Source organism: Rosa rugosa, chromosome 2 (genome assembly GCF_958449725.1).
Source record: "Rosa rugosa chromosome 2, drRosRugo1.1, whole genome shotgun sequence".
Classification (NCBI taxonomy): domain Eukaryota; kingdom Viridiplantae; phylum Streptophyta; class Magnoliopsida; order Rosales; family Rosaceae; genus Rosa; species Rosa rugosa.
Window position 1 is genome coordinate 69321062 of NC_084821.1, and position 21567 is coordinate 69342628.

General features: G+C 39.8%; 2 protein-coding genes and 1 long non-coding RNA gene across 4 annotated transcripts; all 3 read left to right on the forward strand.

The window, feature by feature from the left end:
• Window positions 1–10932: 10932 nt before the first annotated feature.
• On the forward strand, window positions 10933–12207 carry LOC133730078 (zinc finger BED domain-containing protein RICESLEEPER 2-like). The gene is made up of 2 exons (XM_062157750.1): window positions 10933–11838; window positions 11929–12207. Exon 1 carries the CDS (start codon window positions 10942–10944, stop codon window positions 11764–11766), a length of 825 nt encoding a protein of 274 aa, XP_062013734.1. The 5' UTR covers window positions 10933–10941; the 3' UTR covers window positions 11767–11838; window positions 11929–12207.
• Window positions 12208–18771: 6564 nt separating this feature from the next.
• LOC133729730 (uncharacterized) lies at window positions 18772–20303 on the forward strand. 2 transcript variants are annotated; one of them, XR_009856479.1, is made up of 6 exons: window positions 18772–19104; window positions 19222–19420; window positions 19504–19575; window positions 19661–19739; window positions 19830–19942; window positions 20208–20303. It is a non-coding gene; the product is annotated as an uncharacterized LOC133729730 (long non-coding RNA). The 2 variants fall into 2 exon arrangements; XR_009856478.1 differs by lacking the exons at window positions 18772–19104; window positions 19222–19420; window positions 19504–19575 and having other exon boundaries at window positions 19586–19739.
• Window positions 20304–20554: 251 nt separating this feature from the next.
• Window positions 20555–21305, forward strand: LOC133729729 (bifunctional riboflavin kinase/FMN phosphatase-like). Its single transcript, XM_062157298.1, has 3 exons — window positions 20555–20721; window positions 20797–20880; window positions 20984–21305. The coding sequence occupies exons 1-3, from the start codon at window positions 20650–20652 to the stop codon at window positions 21110–21112; spliced, it is 285 nt and encodes a 94-aa protein (XP_062013282.1). The 5' UTR covers window positions 20555–20649; the 3' UTR covers window positions 21113–21305.
• The last annotated feature ends 262 nt before the right edge of the window (window positions 21306–21567 follow it).

Here is a 21567-nt window from a genome sequence, read left to right on the forward strand (position 1 = left end):
TGGGGGTGGTACCCTTCAAGGTCACTTGCTGGTTAATTCTTTTTCCATTTTGTTTGGTCTCAGACCCTTCTGCAGGGGTCGTAAATCAATTGAAAGTAGTTTTGCTATTTATTTTCTTTGGTTTACTTGCTTTGAATTTTTTTCTTTTTTTTTGTATTTTGCTCTCTAATCATGTCTCACGTTGTTGCATTGATGACCTCTGTTAGGCCTTTTCGTACATGGTTATCTACTATATTCTAATAGTAGATATTAATTTCATATTCTTTTCTTTCTCAATGCCAGCTCATTTTAACTTTTTGTTTGAATTCCAATCCTTTTTTCTAACAGGCTTGGATCAGGAAAGTGACAGTTCAAATGTTCAACAACTCAGAAATATTTGATCTCAGCTCCAATAATGTTACAGATTCTCTTGAGGTAGTTCCATATTTGAAGTACTCATGAGAGGGGACCTGATTGAAGAGGAAAATTGCGTGGCATATAGGAATGACAATTCATGTTCCATATTTGGCATTTGCAATTGCATATTCCATGCTTTTGCCCAATAATGCTGAATGATGAACAACCATCAAGGTTTGAACTACAGTAGTTACAAAGGGCAACCGGCAATCTCCCTTGCTGATATTCTCTATTTAACATACAAGGAATTTTGGTTGTCATTTTGAGTTGGACAAAGCCATTGGAGAAGTGGTTTATTGCTTAAAAAAAAAGTGGTTTATTAACAAAATAGGTAAATGGAAAAGAAAAAAAAATTGTTGTTTCCATGTAAATAAGCTGCGAAACATTATGATATTTGACAAAATAAGCTTCAATTTTATACTTGCGGTTGATCCTACAACAATAAAGGTTCTTTAGTATCTACTGAGAAAATAAATTAAAATCACCATGTATTAATTTAGAGCAAGTAATATAGTAGATAAAAACAATTCTACGCACTGCGCGTGCAGAAAGGCTAGTGCAATGAATATGAACATGAATATAGTCACTCTCTCAAATGCCACACATGTTTCAGCACAAATAGAGATTATTTTTTAGAAACAAAAAAGGAAAAAAAGAAAAAGAAAAAACCATTGGAATAATCCACCAACTTCAAAGCCAACGTCTATTCCCTCTGCTAGGGTTTGAGAGAACGCAGCCCATGGGTATGCGTATCTGCAACTTCCTCCATCTCCGATGGAGCAAAATTCTGGCACTTCCCCTGGTGTCGCAGCTATCGAGCACGGTCCAGGCCGTCTCTCCCTTTTATCTGTTCTTCTCCAAGGAGTCGAGGTCCTCGACCAGTGTTGAAGCGAGGCCGTTCACTCCTCCTCAGATTGGTTCGATCTGGACTTTGTGGTCGCCTTTGGTTCGTCGTCCTCTTGGATTAGGGGTTGTTGGTGACAGGGAAGTTTGGGATCCAGGGATCCTGACGGTATCTTGTTTTCCAGTATGTCTCAAACTACCAGAGGCGATGGCAAATTTGGTGAGATCGTGGCGTTTGTGTTTGGAGAAACGGTCATTTTCCGAGTTCGGTCAGGTTCTGCTTAGGTCCCTTGGTGGGCAGGATTCGACGACCGGAAGATGCAGAAAGGTAGATGGTGGGCTGCCGGCGTGTGGGTCAGCTTTGATGGGAGCCATCGTCGCCTGGGCTGGTTCGATCGTGGTTGGTGTCAGGCTTAGGAGTCGATTTTCGATCCGGCTTTCCAGGGCGATGAAGAGGCGATGGGAGCGGTGCCTGGGCGACATCTGTACTGCGGTCAGTATTGGCATTGGTGGCGGCGGGGGTTGTCGGGTTGATGGAGCCGTGAGTTTCTTTCTCCGACGAAGGGCGGTGGAGCGGTGGTCGAACCCAAGGTCAGAGACGCGATCATGGTTGGTGCCCAGAGAGGCGTTGGGTGCCCAAAGTACCCTGGTGGGCCTAGGCCTCTATTCTGTTGGGTTGCTCAAGTGGAATTTGGGCTGGGCCTTCCTTGGGGCTTGGCAGCTGGTGAATGAGTCCGAAGTTGTTAGGGTTCGCATTTGGGATCCAGGAGACTGTTTTTGGGCCCTAAATTTATTTGCATGTTGGAATTGCTTCTTTGGTTACTTAGGTAGAAGATTGCTCTCTATTCAGCGCATTTTGTTGCGTGGGGTAGGCAAGGTCGGTCACACTACCGACGGTTACCTTGATAGAAGGTTACCCTCTATTCGACGTATATCTTTGCGTGGAAGTACGGTTGACCATACTATTGGTACCGTTTTACATAGCCCGGACTCTGTTTGGTGCATCATCAAATGCTTAATTGCATCCCTTCGTACCCTTGCTAGGTTTTATTTCCAATGCTTTGTTGCATCTAGTATTTCTCTTGCTATTTTATATTTTGATGTAGTTTCTACATCTATCAGTTGTAATTTTTATTCTGTTTATTATTAATAAAATTGAGTTGACAGTTTCTCAAAAAAAAAAAAAAAAAAAAAAAGCCAACGTCTATTTGCGCCAAAAAATTACTAGAAAACAGCATCAAAATTCAGTTACACCAACCCCAAAACCACCTTCCCATGTCACTTCTCTGGTTTTGAGAGTCCAAAATAGAGCAACCGCATTCTGCCTGTGCGACACGTGTCTTGGGAGCCCACGTGTATTTCGTTGTAGACCTGCCACGTCAGCTTTTCCTCCCTGTCACTTCATCCTTTTGTTTTCTTTAGAAAACCAAACTAGGCAAAACTAGCTGAAGTTGATTCACTTTACTTCCTAAAAGGCCATGGCAGAAAGCTACGAAGCACTCAACCCAGATTCTTCCCCCTTATTAATACTCACCCCTCCACATTTTCTACACTACAAGCAAAAATCTCTCAGTGACAACAACATTGCTCTCATTTTAACTCAAACAAAACCTTTTCATTTCTCTTCATCACCGGCCACCTCAATGGCTTCATCATATGCAGAGTCATCGAGAAGAGGAGTAAAGAGGAAACGCCAAAACAACTGCAACCGCCGTGATGATTCCTGGGTGTTTGATGTTCACAGTGATCTTGTGGAGGAAATCTTCACTCACCTGCCGATAAAGCAGTGTGTGCAGATAGGGCTGGTGGCCAAGGAGTTTCGGGGAACGTGGCGAAAATGCCGGAATCCCGACTTCGGGAGAGAATTCGCCGCCACCCAACGCTACCGGTTGGCTTACAGTGCCGCCGTGGATCATGTCATTGGATCCCACCACAAAGAAGAAAAGATCAAAACCCTTCGGTTGTGTTTTTGACCCGTCTGGAGTTGAGTTTCTTCTTGAGGAGTGGGTCCAAGAATTGGTCAGGAAAGGAGTCGAGGAGCTCGATCTCGACGTCTTCCAGGCGACGATGCCATTTTGTGTCCCCACCAATGCTAAAGAGGCAACGCTCAAGGAGCTCAAGTTGTCTTATTCGATGATCCGGATGCCGTTTAATCTGAAGGCTCTAGTGTCTCTGACCACCATGGTTCTGAGGCAGGTTGATCTGACAGACCTGATCGTCGAGGCCGTGTTCGAAAATTGTGCTCATCTCGAGACCTTTGACATAGCTGACTGCTATATATGGAGTGAGGAATATGAAGGTGAAGGCGAACTTTAAGGAGTTGAAGGTGGGAGGGTGTCCGGAGATATCGAGCCTCGAGATTAGTGCCTCGAGGCTTCGATGTCTCTACTACAATGGGGTGGTGAAACGCTTCAACATATCTGAGCCTTCATTGTTCTTGAACGAAGCCATTTTGAATTTTTTTTTCCCTCAAAAGGGTACACCAACCCTTGCTTGTTGAAAAGCTTATTGCTGATACCTCCAGTGTGAGAGTGCTCACCTTTACTAGCACATTTCTTGAGGTAGTGAATGACTTTAACCCAAAACCCTAACCACTCGGATTAATTTATCAGTGTTTTGGTTGAGAAGTTTGTTTGGTGGTTATTTAAATTATTAATGTTCTTTGTGAATAATTAGGGCTTGGCTGCCAAGATTCGCCATGGTTCTATTCAAGTGATGCAGTTTTGCTTCTGGAACTTGAGGGAGCTCCAAATAGTCATGCAGGATTCGAGTTCACTAATGCCGGAGATGTTGTCTCTTTTATCAAAAACTGTCCAAGGCTGGAGAATTTGTTTATTGAGGTGAGTGGATCTAAATATCATGACTGTGAGTTGTTTTTGTTTGCTTAAATGTAGTTATTCTAACAGTTAATTTGCAGCTGCATTCTTTCTTTCGGTGTTTTTAAAAGTAAAATGGTTAAGTGACCATGAGGAAGTCAGGAAACACGGTGTGGGTCATGGTCAAAATTGCAGCAAGTGACTACTATCCAAACAGAAATGACAAGCATATATACAATGCAACTATGGAAAGAAATAATAGTCTCATAGCACTAATGAACGTAGTTGGTGGCTTGGTGACAAAAGAAACAAACCAAAGTCCGGAATTGAGGAATCACATTTTGATTAGCATCAAGATGATTCCTAATCCCCAAATTCTAATGAGAATTTTATCAAGGGATATTTAGACATAGCCAAGCACATTGCACACTACTGCTAATATCAGATAAAATACATAACATGCAAGGTCTTAAAATTTTAACCAAGAGAGGTCATCCTAAAACAAAAATAGATATATATCAAGTCTTTGCCTTCACTCTCATGCCATGCTTCAAGTCTTCACCCCATCAGAAGTCTTCACTCCCATCCCGGCCTCTGCAATAAACCGGAAGCAGCGGTAAGGTAGAGAGAGCAAGAGTTTAATCAACAGAATTTATACAGTTTCTAAGGATTGAGAGCAAGAGTTACAATGCATAAGGTGTCTCACTTTATCATATGAAAATTATAGATTATTTTCTACTGTCTCCAAGGATTGAGAGCAAGAATGACAATGCAAAAGGTGGTTTACATGATTAATTTTCAACATAGTAAATGGATTTCCCATGGCTTCTATATGTATTATATGAGCATTAGCAACCTACTTTTCCTACTTGGATTGAAGATTGGTCCAATTGTTGTCCTTCCTTTAATCATTCCTAGTTGTTTGCTACTACTATTTACTTTCTTTGTACTTGGGAAGATGTCTGTGATGTATCTGATTAAACCGGATTCTTGATGGAAACAGTAGCATGGTTTAGAGACAAGCTAGTGTACTGGTGGGTATGAGATACCCTCATTTACAACTATTTGAACAAAAATTTACAAGTATTTGAACCAAAATTACAACATTGAGAACAAAAGTTACCATATTCATTTACACTATTTACATATAGTTAAACAAAAATTACAACATTGACAACGAATTTGTTCAAAAGCTTGTAAAAATGTCGTAAGAGGTGTAATTACCATTATTAGAACTAAGATTACAACATTAACAACGAATTGTTCAAAAACTTGTAAAATGTCGTAAGAGGTGTAATTACCATTATTAGAACTAAGATTACACAAAATAGGTCTCAAATTACAACTTTGACAACAAAATTTGTTCTCACTTTTGTAAATGTGGGTATGAGATATCCACCACTACACTAGAATTTCCCGCATGGTTTATATGTCATCAACATTTATACATATTTTGTGACAACAAAATTATTTGAATACAAAACAACAAAGATTAAATGGTTGCGTATGCTAGGGTATTTGTTGTTACCTTTGGCAACACTCTTATATATTTTTATTGATTACCAAAAAAAAAAAAAAAAAGTCAAAACAAATCTGCAAATAATAAAAGAGTGAACGAATGTCCAAAATTGCATATAACAGTTATAATATCAGAGTGAAAAAGACAAAGATAACAACATGGGAACCTAACTAAACAACAATGAACGTAGAATTCATATCAAGTGATCTAACTCAAACATTGAATCAACCTTACCTAATAGCTATATATACATTACAACAAGTTGTTCTTATATATATAGGTACAGCGCGCAATGGTTTTGATAGGGCTGGTTCAGATCGTAGCAAGACCATTAATCAATTTATTTACTTATTTCTTTCACGAAAATAGAGATTTAAAACAAAATTAACCGGAGTAAGAAAAATCAAACAAGATTGCAAGCTGAAAGGATAGTAATCTGGACAAAGAAAAATCACAAGGAAACAAGTAATCTGACTTAAAACAAGATTGTAAAGGTCGAGCAAAGCAAAGCATAACATAAGTATTTACCTTCAGCGACAACCACTGAGGCCGAAGAGGACAGCGACAACCAACGGAAATGGCCTGATTGAGAGGGTCTGGTCTGGAGAAGAGAGCTCAGATTATATGGTCTGACAGGGGTAGCTGACAATGGGAGACTCTTTGGGAGCATGCCAGCAATCACTTTGCTGGCCTCAATCCTTCTCACCCTCAGACCAAATAATCTTAGCCTTCTTCTCCAGCACAATGTTGAAATCCATAGCCCTGCGGATCAAGCTCTCCCGTCGATCGGGAACGAGGTTGTGAAGGCGGTGGTGGCGCAGTTCAACGCCGATACCGCCTTCAGAACCTCGTTCCCGATCGAGGGGAGGACGTTCTTGTCGTACTCGAACCTAGGGTTTTCAAGATCTGAGAGAGGCGATTAACATCGGGGCGGACGAGAACCCGAGAACCCTAAGGGTGAGGTCGACCATCTGGAGATCCTTGGTGCAGGAGACGTAGGAGAACTCGTGAGGCCGGATTCGGATGTCGAAGATGTAGGAAGACGTGGGGATCACGAACTTGTCGTACCGGCCGATTTTGGTGAGGAAGGGCACGGCGGCGCTTCCCATAGTTTGAGGATGTGAGGGTCGAACTCGGTTAGGGTAAAATGCAAAGGAAATTATACATATACTAAAGCCCAAAGAGCACTATTTATAACACTGTTGCTAGCACTGTTCAATGGAATTTAGCTAATGGGTGTTCTTATCAATTCTCGCCCCCATAAGTAAGGACCTGTCCTCAGGCCTGGAATTGGGGAAAACGATTCATCAGGGAGTGGGCCTCCTCCTAAGTCGCGTCCTCAGCTGGAAGTAGGACTGGGCACCTCAAACCGGAAAACCGATCCCGTACCGAAACGCCATTTTCGGTACGGGATGGCCTATTCGCAGAACGCCATGGCCTATTTTTAATGACATTTTCAGAACGCCATGGCCTATTCTCATTCATACACTTACCAAACGTCATGAAAACATTTTTAATGACGTTTTCAGAACGCCATGGCCTATTCTCATTCATGACACTTACCAAACGTCATGAAAACATTTTTAATGACGTTTTCAGAACGCCATGGCCTATTCTCATTCATGACACTTACCAAACGTCATGAAAACATTTTTAATGACTTTTTCAGAATGCCATGGCCTATTCTCATTCATGACACTTACCAAACGTCATGAACAAATTTTAATGACGTTTTCAGAATGCCATGACCTATTCTCATTCATGACACTTACCAAACGTCATGAAAACATTTTTAATGACGTTTTTCAAACGTCATAAGAGTGATGACAGTTTAAAAACGTCATTAAATAGTAAGACTTACAATGACATTTCGAAAACGTCATAAACTTCAGACGAAATATTGATCCATGACGTTTTCATCAGAAAACGTCATAGAAAGGGTATTTAATGACGTTTTTGAGCAAATGTCATCTAAATATTGTCATATTTGTAGTAGTGTATATAGGTACAGCACGCAATGGTTTTGATAGGGCTGGTTCAGATCGTAGCAAGACCATTAATCAATTTATTTACTTATTTCTTTCACGAAAATAGAGATTTAAAACAAAATTAACCGGAGTAAGAAAAATCAAACAAGATTGCAAGCTGAAAGGATAGTAATCTGGACAAAGAAAAATCACAAGGAAACAAGTAATCTGACTTAAAACAAGATTGTAAAGGTCGAGCAAAGCAAAGCATAACATAAGTATTTACCTTCAGCGACAACCACTGAGGTCGAAGAGGACAGCGACAACCAACGGAAATGGCCTGATTGAGAGGGTCTGGTCTGGAGAAGAGAGCTCAGATTATATGGTCTAACAGGGGTAGCTGACAATGGGAGACTCTTTGGGAGCATGCCAGCAATCACTTTGCTGGCCTCAATCCTTCTCACCCTCAGACCAAATAATCTTAGCCCTCTTCTCCAGCACAATGTTGAAATCCATAGCCCTGCAGATCAAGCTCTCCCGTCGATCGGGAACGAGGTTGTGAAGGCGGTGGTGGCGCAGTTCAACGCCGATACCGCCTTCAGAACCTTGTTCCCGATCGAGGGGAGGACGTTCTTGTCGTACTCGAACCTAGGGTTTTCAAGATCTGAGAGAGGCGATTAACATCGGGGCGGACGAGAACCCGAGAACCCGAGAACCCGAGAACCCTAAGGGTGAGGTCGACCATCTGGAGATCCTTGGTGCAGGAGACGTAGGAGAACTCGTGAGGCCGGATCCGGATGTCGAAGATGTAGGAAGACGTGGGGATCACGAACTTGTCGTACCGGCCGATTTTGGTGAGGAAGGGCACGGCGGCGCTTCCCATAGTTTGAGGATGTGAGGGTCGAACTCGGTTAGGGTAAAATGCAAAGGAAATTATACATATACTAAAGCCCAAAGGGCACTATTTATAACACTGTTGCTAGCACTGTTCAATGAAATGACCACTTTACCATTATCTTTTGATTTGAATTACAATCTTTTTTCTTTTTTTTTAAATTCTGCCATATACTTTAAATTTTTTTTATTAAAAATAAAAATAATTCTGTTTTATATTTGTAAATTTCTACAAATCATAGAAAAATTTTATTTTTTTGTTGTATCTCATTTGTTGTTAATCTATTAATATATTTCTCAAAAAAAAAAAAAAACTATTAATCTATTATCAACAATAAAACAAAACAAATCATATTTTAAGTAACGCTTATTAATCTATTTTCAACAACAAAACAAAACAAATCATATATATATTTTTTTTGAACGGAACAAATCATATTTTAAGTAACGCTGATGTTTTTTAGATTGCGAGTATTCATCTATTACATATGAAACTTGATAAAAAAAATCTGAATTCTTTCACTGCATGATTAAAATATATTATACGAATTTCTCCATCAGAATTAGTAAGTTCAAACCAAATAAAATCTGTAAATTTCAATAAAGACAATTGGTATTTCTACTATGAAATGTTACAAAATCAATCATAATCTCCACCATGTAACAATTAAGCCCCGCAGCAAAGCGCGGGCACTTTTTCTAGTTGTATATATATAGTAGGTGCCAGAACAGAGAAAAGGATAAAAAAAACAGAGAATTCAAAACATACTTTTCATTCATACCCCATAAAATTGGAAGACTACAATTTTAAAGGTGCTGAAAGGATGGAGTCCACCTCGTGGATCAACGACAAGTGTTCAAATCTTACAATCCTTATCCCACTTGCTAGCTGGCATAAAACAACCGTTACAGAAGGATAATTGTGAATATTGATAGCTAGCTACTGGTGTGGTTTTGGAATTTAGCTAATGGGTGTTCTTATCAATTCTCGCCCCCATAAGTAAGGACCTGTCCTCAGGCCTGGAATTGGGGAAAACGATTCATCAGGGAGTGGGCCTCCTCCCAAGTCGCGTCCTCAGCTGGAAGTAGGGCTGGGCACCTCAAACCGGAAAACCGATCCCGTACCGAAAATTGGCGGGACAGAACGATTTGAAAACATGAAAATCCACTATTTGGGCCCGTCCCGTCCCGTTCCGTTAAAAAGGGACGGGCTTCAGTTCAGAACGTAGGAATCCCGCGAAGGCTTGGCCCGGCCCGAATTAATTTTATTTATTATGTTTTTCTTATTTTTCTATTTATATGGCAGTTGATTGGTTGATTTTCGAGTCTATAGTCTTAATATGAACTCGAGCACACTGGATAGGCTGATTCTAACGGTAAGATAATCCCTAATTCTCATCCCAACGGTAACCACTCAATCACTCACCGTTCTGATCGATTCCAAGCTTAGAACCCTAGATCCCCAATTCATCGTTCATCAATTCAACACATCAAGTCATCAACATCACCGATTCCCAAATTCAGCAACTTCCGAGTCATCAATTTCAGTTCAACAAGATCTTGCAGAAGCTGATGGCTAGAGGGAAGAAAATAGCTCGACCTCGATCAGATGCTTCTAGTCTTGAGGATTCTTCAACAGCCACATCACCAGCTTTTCCTGCACAGCTCGAAGCTACAAGCCAACCCGAAGCTGCAAATCGGCCAAATCCAACTCTTGAAGTAGGTCAAGTAGCTGCAAATCAACCTGCTGCAAGTCAACCTTCTGGAAGCGAAGCTGCTGCATCTGTAGGTGAGGCTCCTTCTGAAAAATCAGGTATAAAACGTAGCTTTGTTTGGGACCATTTTAAAGAGTATGATAAGATTGAACATGCAAAAGATGCTGATGGAAAAGACATTCAGATAGTTCATAAGAGAGCTCATTGCATCTACTGTCCTAGGGGAAAGGTTGGTGATTTTGCTGTTGACAGTTCTAAGAATGGCACTTCTGGTATGATTAGGCATATTAACATGAATTGTAGATATTATCCTCCTAATATGGATAAGTCGCAGAAAAATCTTGTTGGTGATAAATGTAAGGGCAATAGACTGACCACAGTAACTTATAGTCAAGATGATTATTTAGAAGCTTGTGTAGAGATGGTTGTCATTGATGAGCTTCCTTTTAGTTTTGTGGAGAAGAAAGGCTTTAATAGATTTTTGTGTTAAAGTGTGTCCTCTTTTTGATGTTCCCTCTAGAAAGAAATTGTGTAGGACCTTTCTAAGTATGTATGATACTTCAAAGAAGGATTTGAGGAAGACTTTGAGGAAGTATAGGTTGAGTCTAACCACCGATACTTGGACTAGTGTTCAAAATGTCAATTACATGGTTCTTACTGCCCATTTCATTGACATAGATTGGAAGATGCACAAGAGGGTTATTAATTTCTGTGTGATTCAAAATCATCAAGGGTCATCAATAGGGAAGCTTATTGAGTCATGTTTAGTGCATTGGGGAATTGAGAAAGTCATGTGCATTACAGTTGATAATGCCTCTGCAATCAAGTCTGATTTAGAGTGGCTTGTGTCTAAAATGAACAAGTCTGCATCTTATCAGCAGATTTTGAGTGGCAAATACATGCATGTGAGATGCACTGCTCACATCACTAACTTAATAGTGGGGCATGGCTTAAAGAGGTTGCAAAAGTCTGTGTTAGCAATTAGGAATGCAGTGAAGTTTGTGAGATCTTCTGCAAACAGATTGGATATTTTTAAGAAGACTGTGGAGAGAGAGAAGCTTCCCTGTAAGGGACTTGTGTGTTTGGATGTCCCAACTAGGTGGAACAACACCTATCTAATGTTGGAAGCAGCTTTGAAGTTCAAGAAAGCATTTACAGTGATGGCTGAAGATGAAGATAGCAATTTTGCAAACTACTTCAAGGAACCAGATGAAGAATATGATGAAGATGGAAATCTTGTACCAAGCAAGAATAAGAGAAATAGGGTTGGACCTCCAGAAGTGGGAGATTGGGAGAAGGCTAAGGTCTTTGTGGAGTTTCTAAGAGTATTCTATGATGTCACATTGAGAGTTAGTGCATCATTGCACCCCACTGTACACACAACTTTCCATGATGTGATTACCATGGAAAAAAACATAGAGAACATGTTTTTGGCACCTGAGATTGCTAGTGGATCAGAAACTGAGAAAATATTGATGGATATGGCAGCCAACATGAGATCTAGATGGTTAAAGTACTATGGTTCATTTCATGAAATCAATCACATGATCATCATTGGCCTTGTATTAGATGCAAGGTTCAAGTTGAAGAATGTGACTCACATCTTTCAAACTTAAGGTTTAGATGATGATGAGGTGCAGAGAAGAACCTTGGAAATTAAAACCCTTCTACTTGCTCTCTATGATCAGGTATTACACTAGTTCCATACTTCCATTGTTTGAATTTCAGTTGCTTACTTGGTCTCAAATATATATTAATTTCTATCTTTTTTGTCTTAGTATGTCCTGGTTGTAGATGGAGGTAGACACCTGCAAAGGCAGCAATCTCCAAGCTCTTCGTCTAGCACAGTTACAAGTAGGAGCAGCAGAGGAGGAGTTAGAGGCCAGCTGCTCAATAATTGGAAGAAGGTTGTTGAAGAAAGCAGTGAGGCAGTGGTAGCACATGAAGTGGATCAATACCTGGATGCTCCATTGGACCCAACTGATGATGAAGATTGCTTTGACATCATGTGCTGGTGGAAGATAAATGGCTGCAAGTTTCCAGTATTGGCAGCAATAGCAAGGGATGTTCTTGGAATTCAGACCTCCACAGTGGCTCAGAGTCTTGTTTTTCAACAGGAGGCAGAGTGATTGACTGTTTTAGGAGCTCATTAACTCCTAAAACAGTGGAGGGATTGATTTGCATGCAGAACTGGTTGCTAGGTGATGATATTGCAGAGGTTGTTGATGATTGCTCAATTGAAAACCTTGAGTTTTATGAAGAAGTTGAGAAAGGTATCTACTTTTTAGTTTTTACATGTGTTTTCACTGTTTTCAGTATTTTCAGTGCATAGGCATTTACATCACTTTTTTTTTTTTCTTTTGCAGACCATGAAAGCACTGCATCTAGCAAAACTAATGTGTGTCCAGCTCCAATTCCAAGAGCAAAAGGCAAGGGAAAGCTTGGGGCAGTTGGTAATGTGATAGATATTTGAACCTTGAAGATTTCATTTAGTTGTGTGCACATCTTTTCAGTTATGGCTTAAGTGTTTAAGAACTTAATCTTTTACAATTTGGAATTGAAGTGTTTAGTTGTGTGGACTGTAATGGATTATTGGATTATGCAAATTTGGTCTTCTTTGAATCTTTTCTTCTTTTTTAGCTTTTACCTGCAACTTGCAGGTTTGGTAATTTTCTCATTTGGTATGCATTATGGCATTATGCAATATTGCAATATGCATATTTGGACATTTGGTCATTTTTTCTTCTTGTTTAGCACTTTAGCTTGTTTGGTCAAGTTTGGCAGTTTGGTATACAATTGCAAGTGTGGAAGTGTGGAACTATGCATTATGCAGATTTGGTCTTTTTTAGGTTTTTTCATTCAGTTTTAGGCTTTAGCTTTTATTGAATAAGATCAGCTTGTTGGATTATGGAATGATGAAGTGTTGTAGGGAATTGCACTCTTACTTGTTCTCTTTGAAATGATCATTTTAATGCAGTGTTGAAATAATGGAAAACTAGAAATGCAAACAGGAAGATTTCACTAGATTGCAAACTCAAGAAACATGTTTTTTTTTTTTTTTTTTTTTTTTTTTTTAATTTCGGGTCTGTCCCGGATTGGGCCCGGTCCCGGTCCGATACCGATCGGGTTCGGGCTTGTCGGGATCATTTCTCAAAACTGCCTAAACTGTCCCGGCCCGTACCGAACTCTATTTCCGGGACGGGCTTCGGGATTACCACAATTTCGGCCAGTCCCGGCCCGTGCCCAGCCCTAGCTGGAAGTCTTGACCATTGGACGAGCCATTTCGTGACTGATCTGTTCTTCTTTTTCTCAACTGCCATATCAAGGACTTTCAGTGGAGTCCAAGAGATTGAACCATCATCAGTGAAGGGAGGGAGAGTGGTCGAGACTGTGGTGTGGTCTCCAATCTTCTTTTTCAGAAGTGAAACATCGAAAGTAGGATGGAGCAGTTTTTTTTATTTTTTATTTTTTTATAAATATAAGGCCTGTAGCCTAATTAAAGGCTGATATTTTTTTTTTAAAAATACTCACTGTTTAAGCGCCCCGAACCCTTCTGGGGATATTTTGGAATCAAAAACTAGTAGATGTATATTAACAATAGGAATCAAAAACTGTTAATATACATATTTTGGAATTATTTTGAAACATAATTCAACTAGCTAGGAATCAAAAACTTAATCAAACTAGATAATAAGGAAGGGCAATGCATAAAGCCTATAAATTTAAATTTGGAAGCCTTTTAGGCAACCAAAGTTTATAGCATCAAATAGTAAAGCTCTCAAGGCCTCGCTAGGAAACCTATTTAATTGTCCACGTTGAACCATTTACACGGTTATGTCCTAAATTGCCAATAGCATCAGCCACAAAGTTTGCTTCTCTGAAAATGTGCTTGAAGGTGATGGAGTCAAATGAGGTGGCACTGACTTGTATATCTCAGATAATTTTGGTCAATCTCCAAGGAGGCTGAATGACCTGTCAGCTGCATCAATGGCCAACTTTGAGTCTCCCTCAACTTCAATTCTTCTGTAGTCTTGCTCCGTGGCACATAAAAGTCCATCTCTTATGGCCAAATTGCAATGCATGATATTCGCTTTACGCATTATATGTTTCAAATTGCTTTGTGTTTTGCAATTTGCAGCTAAAAATAGTCTGAGAATTCGATCCCTAAAACTAGTAGATGTATATTAACAATAGGGCAATGATATAGGGCCTCAATGAGGCCTAAGATTTGTGGCCTTAAATCCTAGGTGTCATGCCATGTAAGCAGATACAGATTTTATTTTCAATTTCACATAATATATCTTGCCACATCATATTATTGCAATACCAACTTTACCATTTGATATTTCCTTTTAGACATTAGGGGGTGAATGAATTACATTAATGAATTTAATTAGGTGACGAAAAAAAAGATCAGCTATTAATTATGTTTTAATTTAAGAGATATGTCTACAAATTCTTTGACCAATATTTTCTTCACATAATTAAATTCTTTCCAAATAGCATTAATATATTAAATTAGGTAGTGTCAAGAAGACAAGAAGTAGGGATTAACTTTTCTTTCCAAATATTGATCAATTTCATCCAAAAAAATAGCATTGATAAATTGAATTTGAAAAATACGTATGTCTAAATTAAGAGGTAAGAAAAAATTCCATGTGAGTAGCAGCCATTAATTATTATATACAATCTTTTTTGAAAGGATTTGATGTTATTAGATATCAAAGCCATAAGAAACAGGCCAGCATGAGTAGTCTCGCTCTCCAAGGAAGAAATATTCATCTAGTCTAATCTGCCAGTCACGCAATTGTGGTATAAATATCAACTAAAAATGTCTTAGAAAAGCTTATAGAAATTACCCCTACTTCAAAAGGCTTGAGTCCAGAATGTCTAGAAGCTTGGAGGACTTAAGAAAGTGCGAGTCCCTTCCCCGTAGGAATGAAACCAGCACCATCTGCAGCCTCCTCAGTAGCCAACAACCTCGGCATCAGGTTGCTCCTTGAGCTATTCTTGAGAGTCTGTAGCATATTGGTTTCTTTTTCAGATTTGAGCCACAGAGGCCCATTCCTTGCCTTCAGCCCAGTCCCTGCCTTTGGCCCATTTCTTGACCTAGGCCCAGTCTTTACCCCAGAAGCCAGCCCAGTCCAGCTTGGAGTCAACCCTAGTCAAGACTAGGGCTTCCCTCCATTTTTTTCGGACCGTCTTCTTCCTTGCAATGTACCGCCGCTTTGATCTCCAGTACAATGACCGGCTCAGTCATCACCGGCCCTCCTGCCGCCTCCAAGAAGTGCGGCACAGTCCTAGAGTCAGAAGCCACCGAACTCCCCAGCAGCCCCGACTTGAGCCCAATCTCAGTGCGTTGACGCCGCCATACCAACGCAGATCCTAGTTGCCCAGAAATCTGCCGGCGTTGATACCAACGCCGTGGCTTCGACCCGATTCGGCCATCCACATTCGTAAAACCACCCTCAGTCGAGTCTTGACTCAACCGGAGCCTTAGAAAAGCTTGGTCAAGGTTCCAGCGCCGTTTCAGAAAAGGCCACGACCTCTTCAAGCCCACGCCGCCGTCCACCTGCCTCTGTCTGGTCTGGAGAACATGGCGCTCCCTACCACCGTCGCGAAACCTAGGTTTCGCCTGCTCGGGTCGCTCCGTAAGTTTCGGAGGCCCTCTCATTCCACTTCTCTATGTTAATATATTATTATATACAATCTAAATATAAAGGAAAAAAATAATAATAATAAATTTAAATATAATGTTTAAACCTAAGCATGAGTGTAATGGAAAAAAAATGAAAAAAATATTTTTTTTTCCCTAGATGAAAGCCAAAATAACTTAGAGTCATTAGATTTTGGAAGGATAAGATGATCTTTTTCTCAAGAATTACATGATATGATTTGACAAATAGGTGATATGTGTAGGTGACATGACATGACACGACACCTAAAATTGAGGCCACAAATCTTAGGTCTCATTGAGGCCACAAATCATTTTCCATTAACAATATTATTCACACATACATGATTGCAGGTCCCACTGGGGGTGCCAAAATGTTTGGCTCAAAAACCAGCTTGGTGTGCAAACCGTCTCTTTTGCTGTTGTGATTGCGCGGGCGTGCCAGCACCGTGGGGTGCAGTCGTCGGGGGAGTCCTTTGACGTGACTTCTTGATCAAACGCTGTGGACGAGGAGAGCACCAACCTTGTCATAAGGTTCTTTTCTCTGCCTTTCGAAAAAAGACTTATTGCCTTACGGATAAGGGCTTGTGGTGTGATCTCTTCGTGTCACCGAGTCGATACTCAATATTGTAGATTGAGCAGAGCAATCACCGGGAAGTAGGAGAAAGCACGAGTTTTGCTAAAGCGTGACTTTAGCTTCGCTGGGTTGCGAGGGCGTTACCCTTACTTCGCTGGTTTCAATGAGGTTGAAGGTAGGTTTGCTCCGGAGAGACTTTGATAATCTGAGAGATTAGTTGATTGAAGAGTTGTTTTTTTTTCGTCCTTTGTTAATGTTCAAAGTCCGGCGATAGCCGAACCTTCGTTTAACGCGGGTCCGGTGGGCGGACCGCTACTCTGAGAACTTGGTGATCTTCGCTAGCTGTCAAATGAAAGACAGGGCGTCAGAGGGAGACCGCGCTGGGCGGTCTTCACTTCTCCGATGCCTAAGTCAGTCGATGCATATAGACAGCATAACAATAAATGAGTAGTAAATGCGTAATTAATGAGGAGAGAGGAGAGAACCTTTTATAGGTGAGGAGAAGGCTGATCTTCTCATTGTTTTCGATGTGGGACTGATGTGCTTCAGTTCCCAGAGTCAGGAGCTTCTGATGCTATCTTGGCACGGCGCGTGGCGGCGCGTCGGCGGTGATCTGGGGGCAATCCGAGTCTCAGGCGGTAGCTCGCCTGGCTGTGTATCCGTAGGCTATTCCTTTGGTGGGAATCAGTACCTCTGGCGGTACCATGAGCGTAGCTCATTATAGCTAATTATGCTTGCAAATGCACATGTATGTACATCCTTGAAACCTGGTATTTATACCTTAGGGTTTGACTGTTCATTGCCATAGAAGGATTATTGACTGAAGTTTCCTATTCAATCTCTGCTACCTGATTCCAATAAGGGCTCGTTTTCCTTATGAATCTCGGAATGGGAGAAGCTGTAACCCAAACCCAAGTAGGCTTATTTTTGGGCTGCAGGTATCGGCCCGCTATGCTAAATCCCCTAAAGGGATATTGTCAAAAATACTTTTGGGCTCAAACACCTACAAAGTTGCGCCTTCATTTGTTGCTCTTTTTTTTTTTGGTGGCTCTGCCTCCTTGTATAGTTCTTGCCCACATTCTTTTTATATAAATATATATAACTTTTTGCTTAATAAAGCTGGTTTCTTTTTGAAAGAAAGTCTCATTGTTAGTTATTGCATCCTTATATAGGTTCTAGTTTCTAAAGAGTCTTTCTAAATATACCCAGCAAATGTCTATGTAAACCCAGTAAATTTTTTACACCCAGTAAAACTATAAAATCTCTAACTACACCCAACAACTTTTCCAACAATACCCTTACGTTTAATTAAACCCAGCAAAACTCACACCCAGCTAGCAAAACCTTGATTATCTCCCTTGGTTGAGTTAATTTTATGATCCGTTCCGCATCAATGAGCGATGCGCCAATCTTGTTACCCGAGTTAAGAGGACCGACTCAACCTCAGAGGATCATGTTGATTTCGTTGATGTTAGATATCAACACAAGAGACATGATTGGGAATTTCTCCTTGATTATCCAATGGCATGTATTGTGCCATGATTGCCCGAATTTTTGAGTCCATGTATCTCTGCACAAAGGTAATTCTTTTAGGATCACCATGTAGCCCAAAGGGATGGAGTAAATAAAATAATACTACCAATGTCTTTGTTCAAGACTTGTACAGCGAACTGCATTCACATATGTATATGGATGAGGAATTTTGGGAGTAAGAAGACATACTCGGGTTCTGTACTTGTAAATTGCATATCCTCCAATTCCAACACCACCCAAACATAGAATGATAACCCAAAAAAAGCTCTAGATATACTCTGTATTCCTGGCATAGATATTTACGTGCTTGCCCACAAACAGAGCAGCACTAAACACAACAGACGGCAAATATTCTTCCATGTAGTTTGAGTCTATGAGTAGGTAAATTCCAATTCTCAATCTCTGTTGTGCCTACGTTTAAAGCATATACATTCCCAAAAGAAAACTATAAATCATATGTAACTACCGAATCTTTAATATGTTTCGGTATTGATCGATCGAAGACACCCTTGAAGCAATTATAATGAAATCTGAGATTTGGGTTTAAAGTTTTGCCAGAAGAAAGAACGTAACAACGTGAAAAGAGTGAACTGCCGGGTACAAATAGAAAAAAGAGTTTCAAATTTTATGGTTTCTTTTGTTATTATCTTAATTTATCATGGCTTTTAAAGTCATTTCATATGAGGATAAAACTGTCTTTTCATACAAAATTGGTTTGCTGGGTTTATATAAAAATTTGCTGGGTACATTTAGAAAGACTCTTTCTAAATTTCTGAGACATACGTGCAACAAGATTTTTAAGCCGTGATAAACCAATATGAACAAAACATCTAACTTCTGTTTTAGCCTTTTTGGATTATTCGTGAGGCATTTAACATAGTGTTGTAGTTTTTCATCTGTATCAGATATGATGTAACATTTACATGCTTCAGTTTTCACTTGCAAGGAGTTAGATGATGCTGACGATGTTGATAATTATTGTGGTGATGATGAGCAAGATGATGATAAGAAAGATGATGCTGACGATGTTGATAATTATTGTGGTGATGATGAGCAAGATGATGATAAGATGTTGATGATGATGGGCATCAGGATCTATGATGCTGAAAGGAAATGATTTCCAGAAAGGCAGCTGAAAGGATGATTTGCCAATCACATCCATCTCTACTAGTACGACTTCAGTTGAGTTTGTTTATTTGCAATGTATTTTTTCTTTAAATATGAACTTGCACTTTTTTAATTTTATGAAGTCATCAAAGAATTCATGAAAGTTTCCTCAACGGTTAGGAGAAGATGAAAAATGCATTCGATATGTGGAGAACTCATTGAAAAGGTTTCTTCATTTTCTCAGCAGACCAGAGAAAGAGACATACAGAGAGTGATGGCCAGGAGAGCGCCATGGTCACCGGAAAATGCACAGCTTAAGAGTATTGTATTTAGAAATATGGGACTGGTGGGAATTGGACTGCTGTCCCAGAGAAAACTGGTAACTTTTTGCTCATAGTCGTTTCAAATGAAAATCTTTTAACTTTTGCTTCTAATTATCTCGGAAAACTTTTGGGTCTTTAGTTCACCGCAGGTCATAGAGACTTAGAGATGTGGCAAGAGTCGCAGAACTAGATTGCTCAACTGTCTCAGCAGGTCCAACATTAAGCAGATGCTAATTATAGTTGGGTATTGCATCTTCTTAAGATGGTAGTTGCTAATTTTTGAGAGATGTATGCAGGCGGAATGGATGATTATCAAGCAGTGTACGTCATCAACCAAAGTTGTATCATCTGTTTTGGCATCCATTCGACTGATTGGTGAGCTCTTAACATAATGTATCTCTGAAATAATCCTTTTAATAGTAAAAAGGCTTTTCAAATACTGAAGTCACTAGGTTCGTCATCTAGTTTCCATCAGATGGGATTTTCATGGCATGAAAGCGAGGGAAGAGTGAATGGGATCCAAAGCCTCAATTAACTTCAGTTTCAGGCTTCGACCAAGTCATCCAAAAGACCATGAGGTTTATCCTGTTTTAGTCATATGTTCTACTTGTTCTGTTGCTCTTTCTAATATTAATTCTAGAGAGATTGCTTGTAAGAAACATAATGGCCTGCTTGAATATTTTTATTATTTGATATTTATTGTTGGATCGGTAGGTTTGAAAATGAGTGGCACATTTGCAAAATGTGGTGCAGGAACCATGAATCTACGTACAAATTTGCAGAAAACTAAAACTCTCTGCAACTTGCATTTGCCATTTTCATAGCATTCATTTGTTGTTGCAGGGATAAAAGACACTTTACCAATAGAACAATGGCAAATTGGTGGTCCTGTCATCAAGGGATTTGATTGGGGCTCAAAAGTACTTGGGATCCCTACAGGTTTGTGGACTAATGTTGTTTGCTATTGGCTTATTCAGTAATTAAACTCTTAACAGTCTACATGTCTTGGGATGACATAGTGATAACTGATGTTGTTAGTTTGAGATAATAATATCCATAAGTTTTGTTTCATGTAGCTCATACTGTGAATACGCTTGGTGTCCTTAGGTACACCCACATTTCGAGCTTTACATAATTGCTTTGTTGCTTTTGATTAGATTTCTCTCTCCTAATAAGCACCCTACCATCTTTTCTCCAGCTAATCTATATTCTATCCACCGAGCGATATTCAACTCTCCTTTCAGAACATCCCTCGGGAGTGTATTTCGGTTGGGCTGGATTACCAATGCGAGGTGTCTTTAAAATGGTCATGAGTATTGGTTGGAATCCTTATTTCAACAACACTGAAAAGACTATAGTGAGTCTTTGAGAACACATAACTTACCCTTTGCAAGTAATTTTCTTCTTCCTTACAAGTTCAATTGCAATGCAGGAGCCGTGGCTGCTTCATGACTTTGATGAGGACTTCTATGGGGAGGAATTGCATCTTATCATAGTTGGCTACATAAGGCCTGAGGTATAAACTTACACAATTAAAATCAATCAATGTCTTACAGTAAATTATTCATTTTCTCCATGTCTTGTTATTCTTTCTGATATTTTGGTGTGAAATTACACAGGCCAATTTTCCATCTATCGAGAGCTTGATCGAAAAGATCCATGAGGACAGGAAAATTGCAGAGGAAGCTCTTGATCTTCCAATGTACTCAAAATTCAAGGATGACCCATATCTTAAAGGCTCTACATAAGGATGCCCCGGGAACTTTCCGAACTCTAATTCTTCTTCATTTGCTGATTGCTGGAGTTTCGAGCTGTTGTACCTTCGTTATTGATGAGACAATAACAAAGACATTGCATGAAACATAATAGTGTCATAGTGTGTATTACAATGCCATATATCACGAGTTTGTGATTATTGTATTGTAAATTACCGATCACTTCATAAACATGAAGTTATTGCAATGATGAATTTCCGTATAAGTTACTGTATCGTCCTTTTACTCGTAGAACATTCGTTACATGATAAATAATTTTATTTTTCCAACAAATACCTTGTTTAGAACATCAAGTTAGATACTAGTCAGTTACATACTCGAAACCAATCGATGATTTTCTTTTCCAGAGAATCTTGACTAACTGGGCCTTGCAGTCCCTTTCCACCCAGGTCATGAATGTCAAGAATCCAAGTCAAGTAGGGTACTAA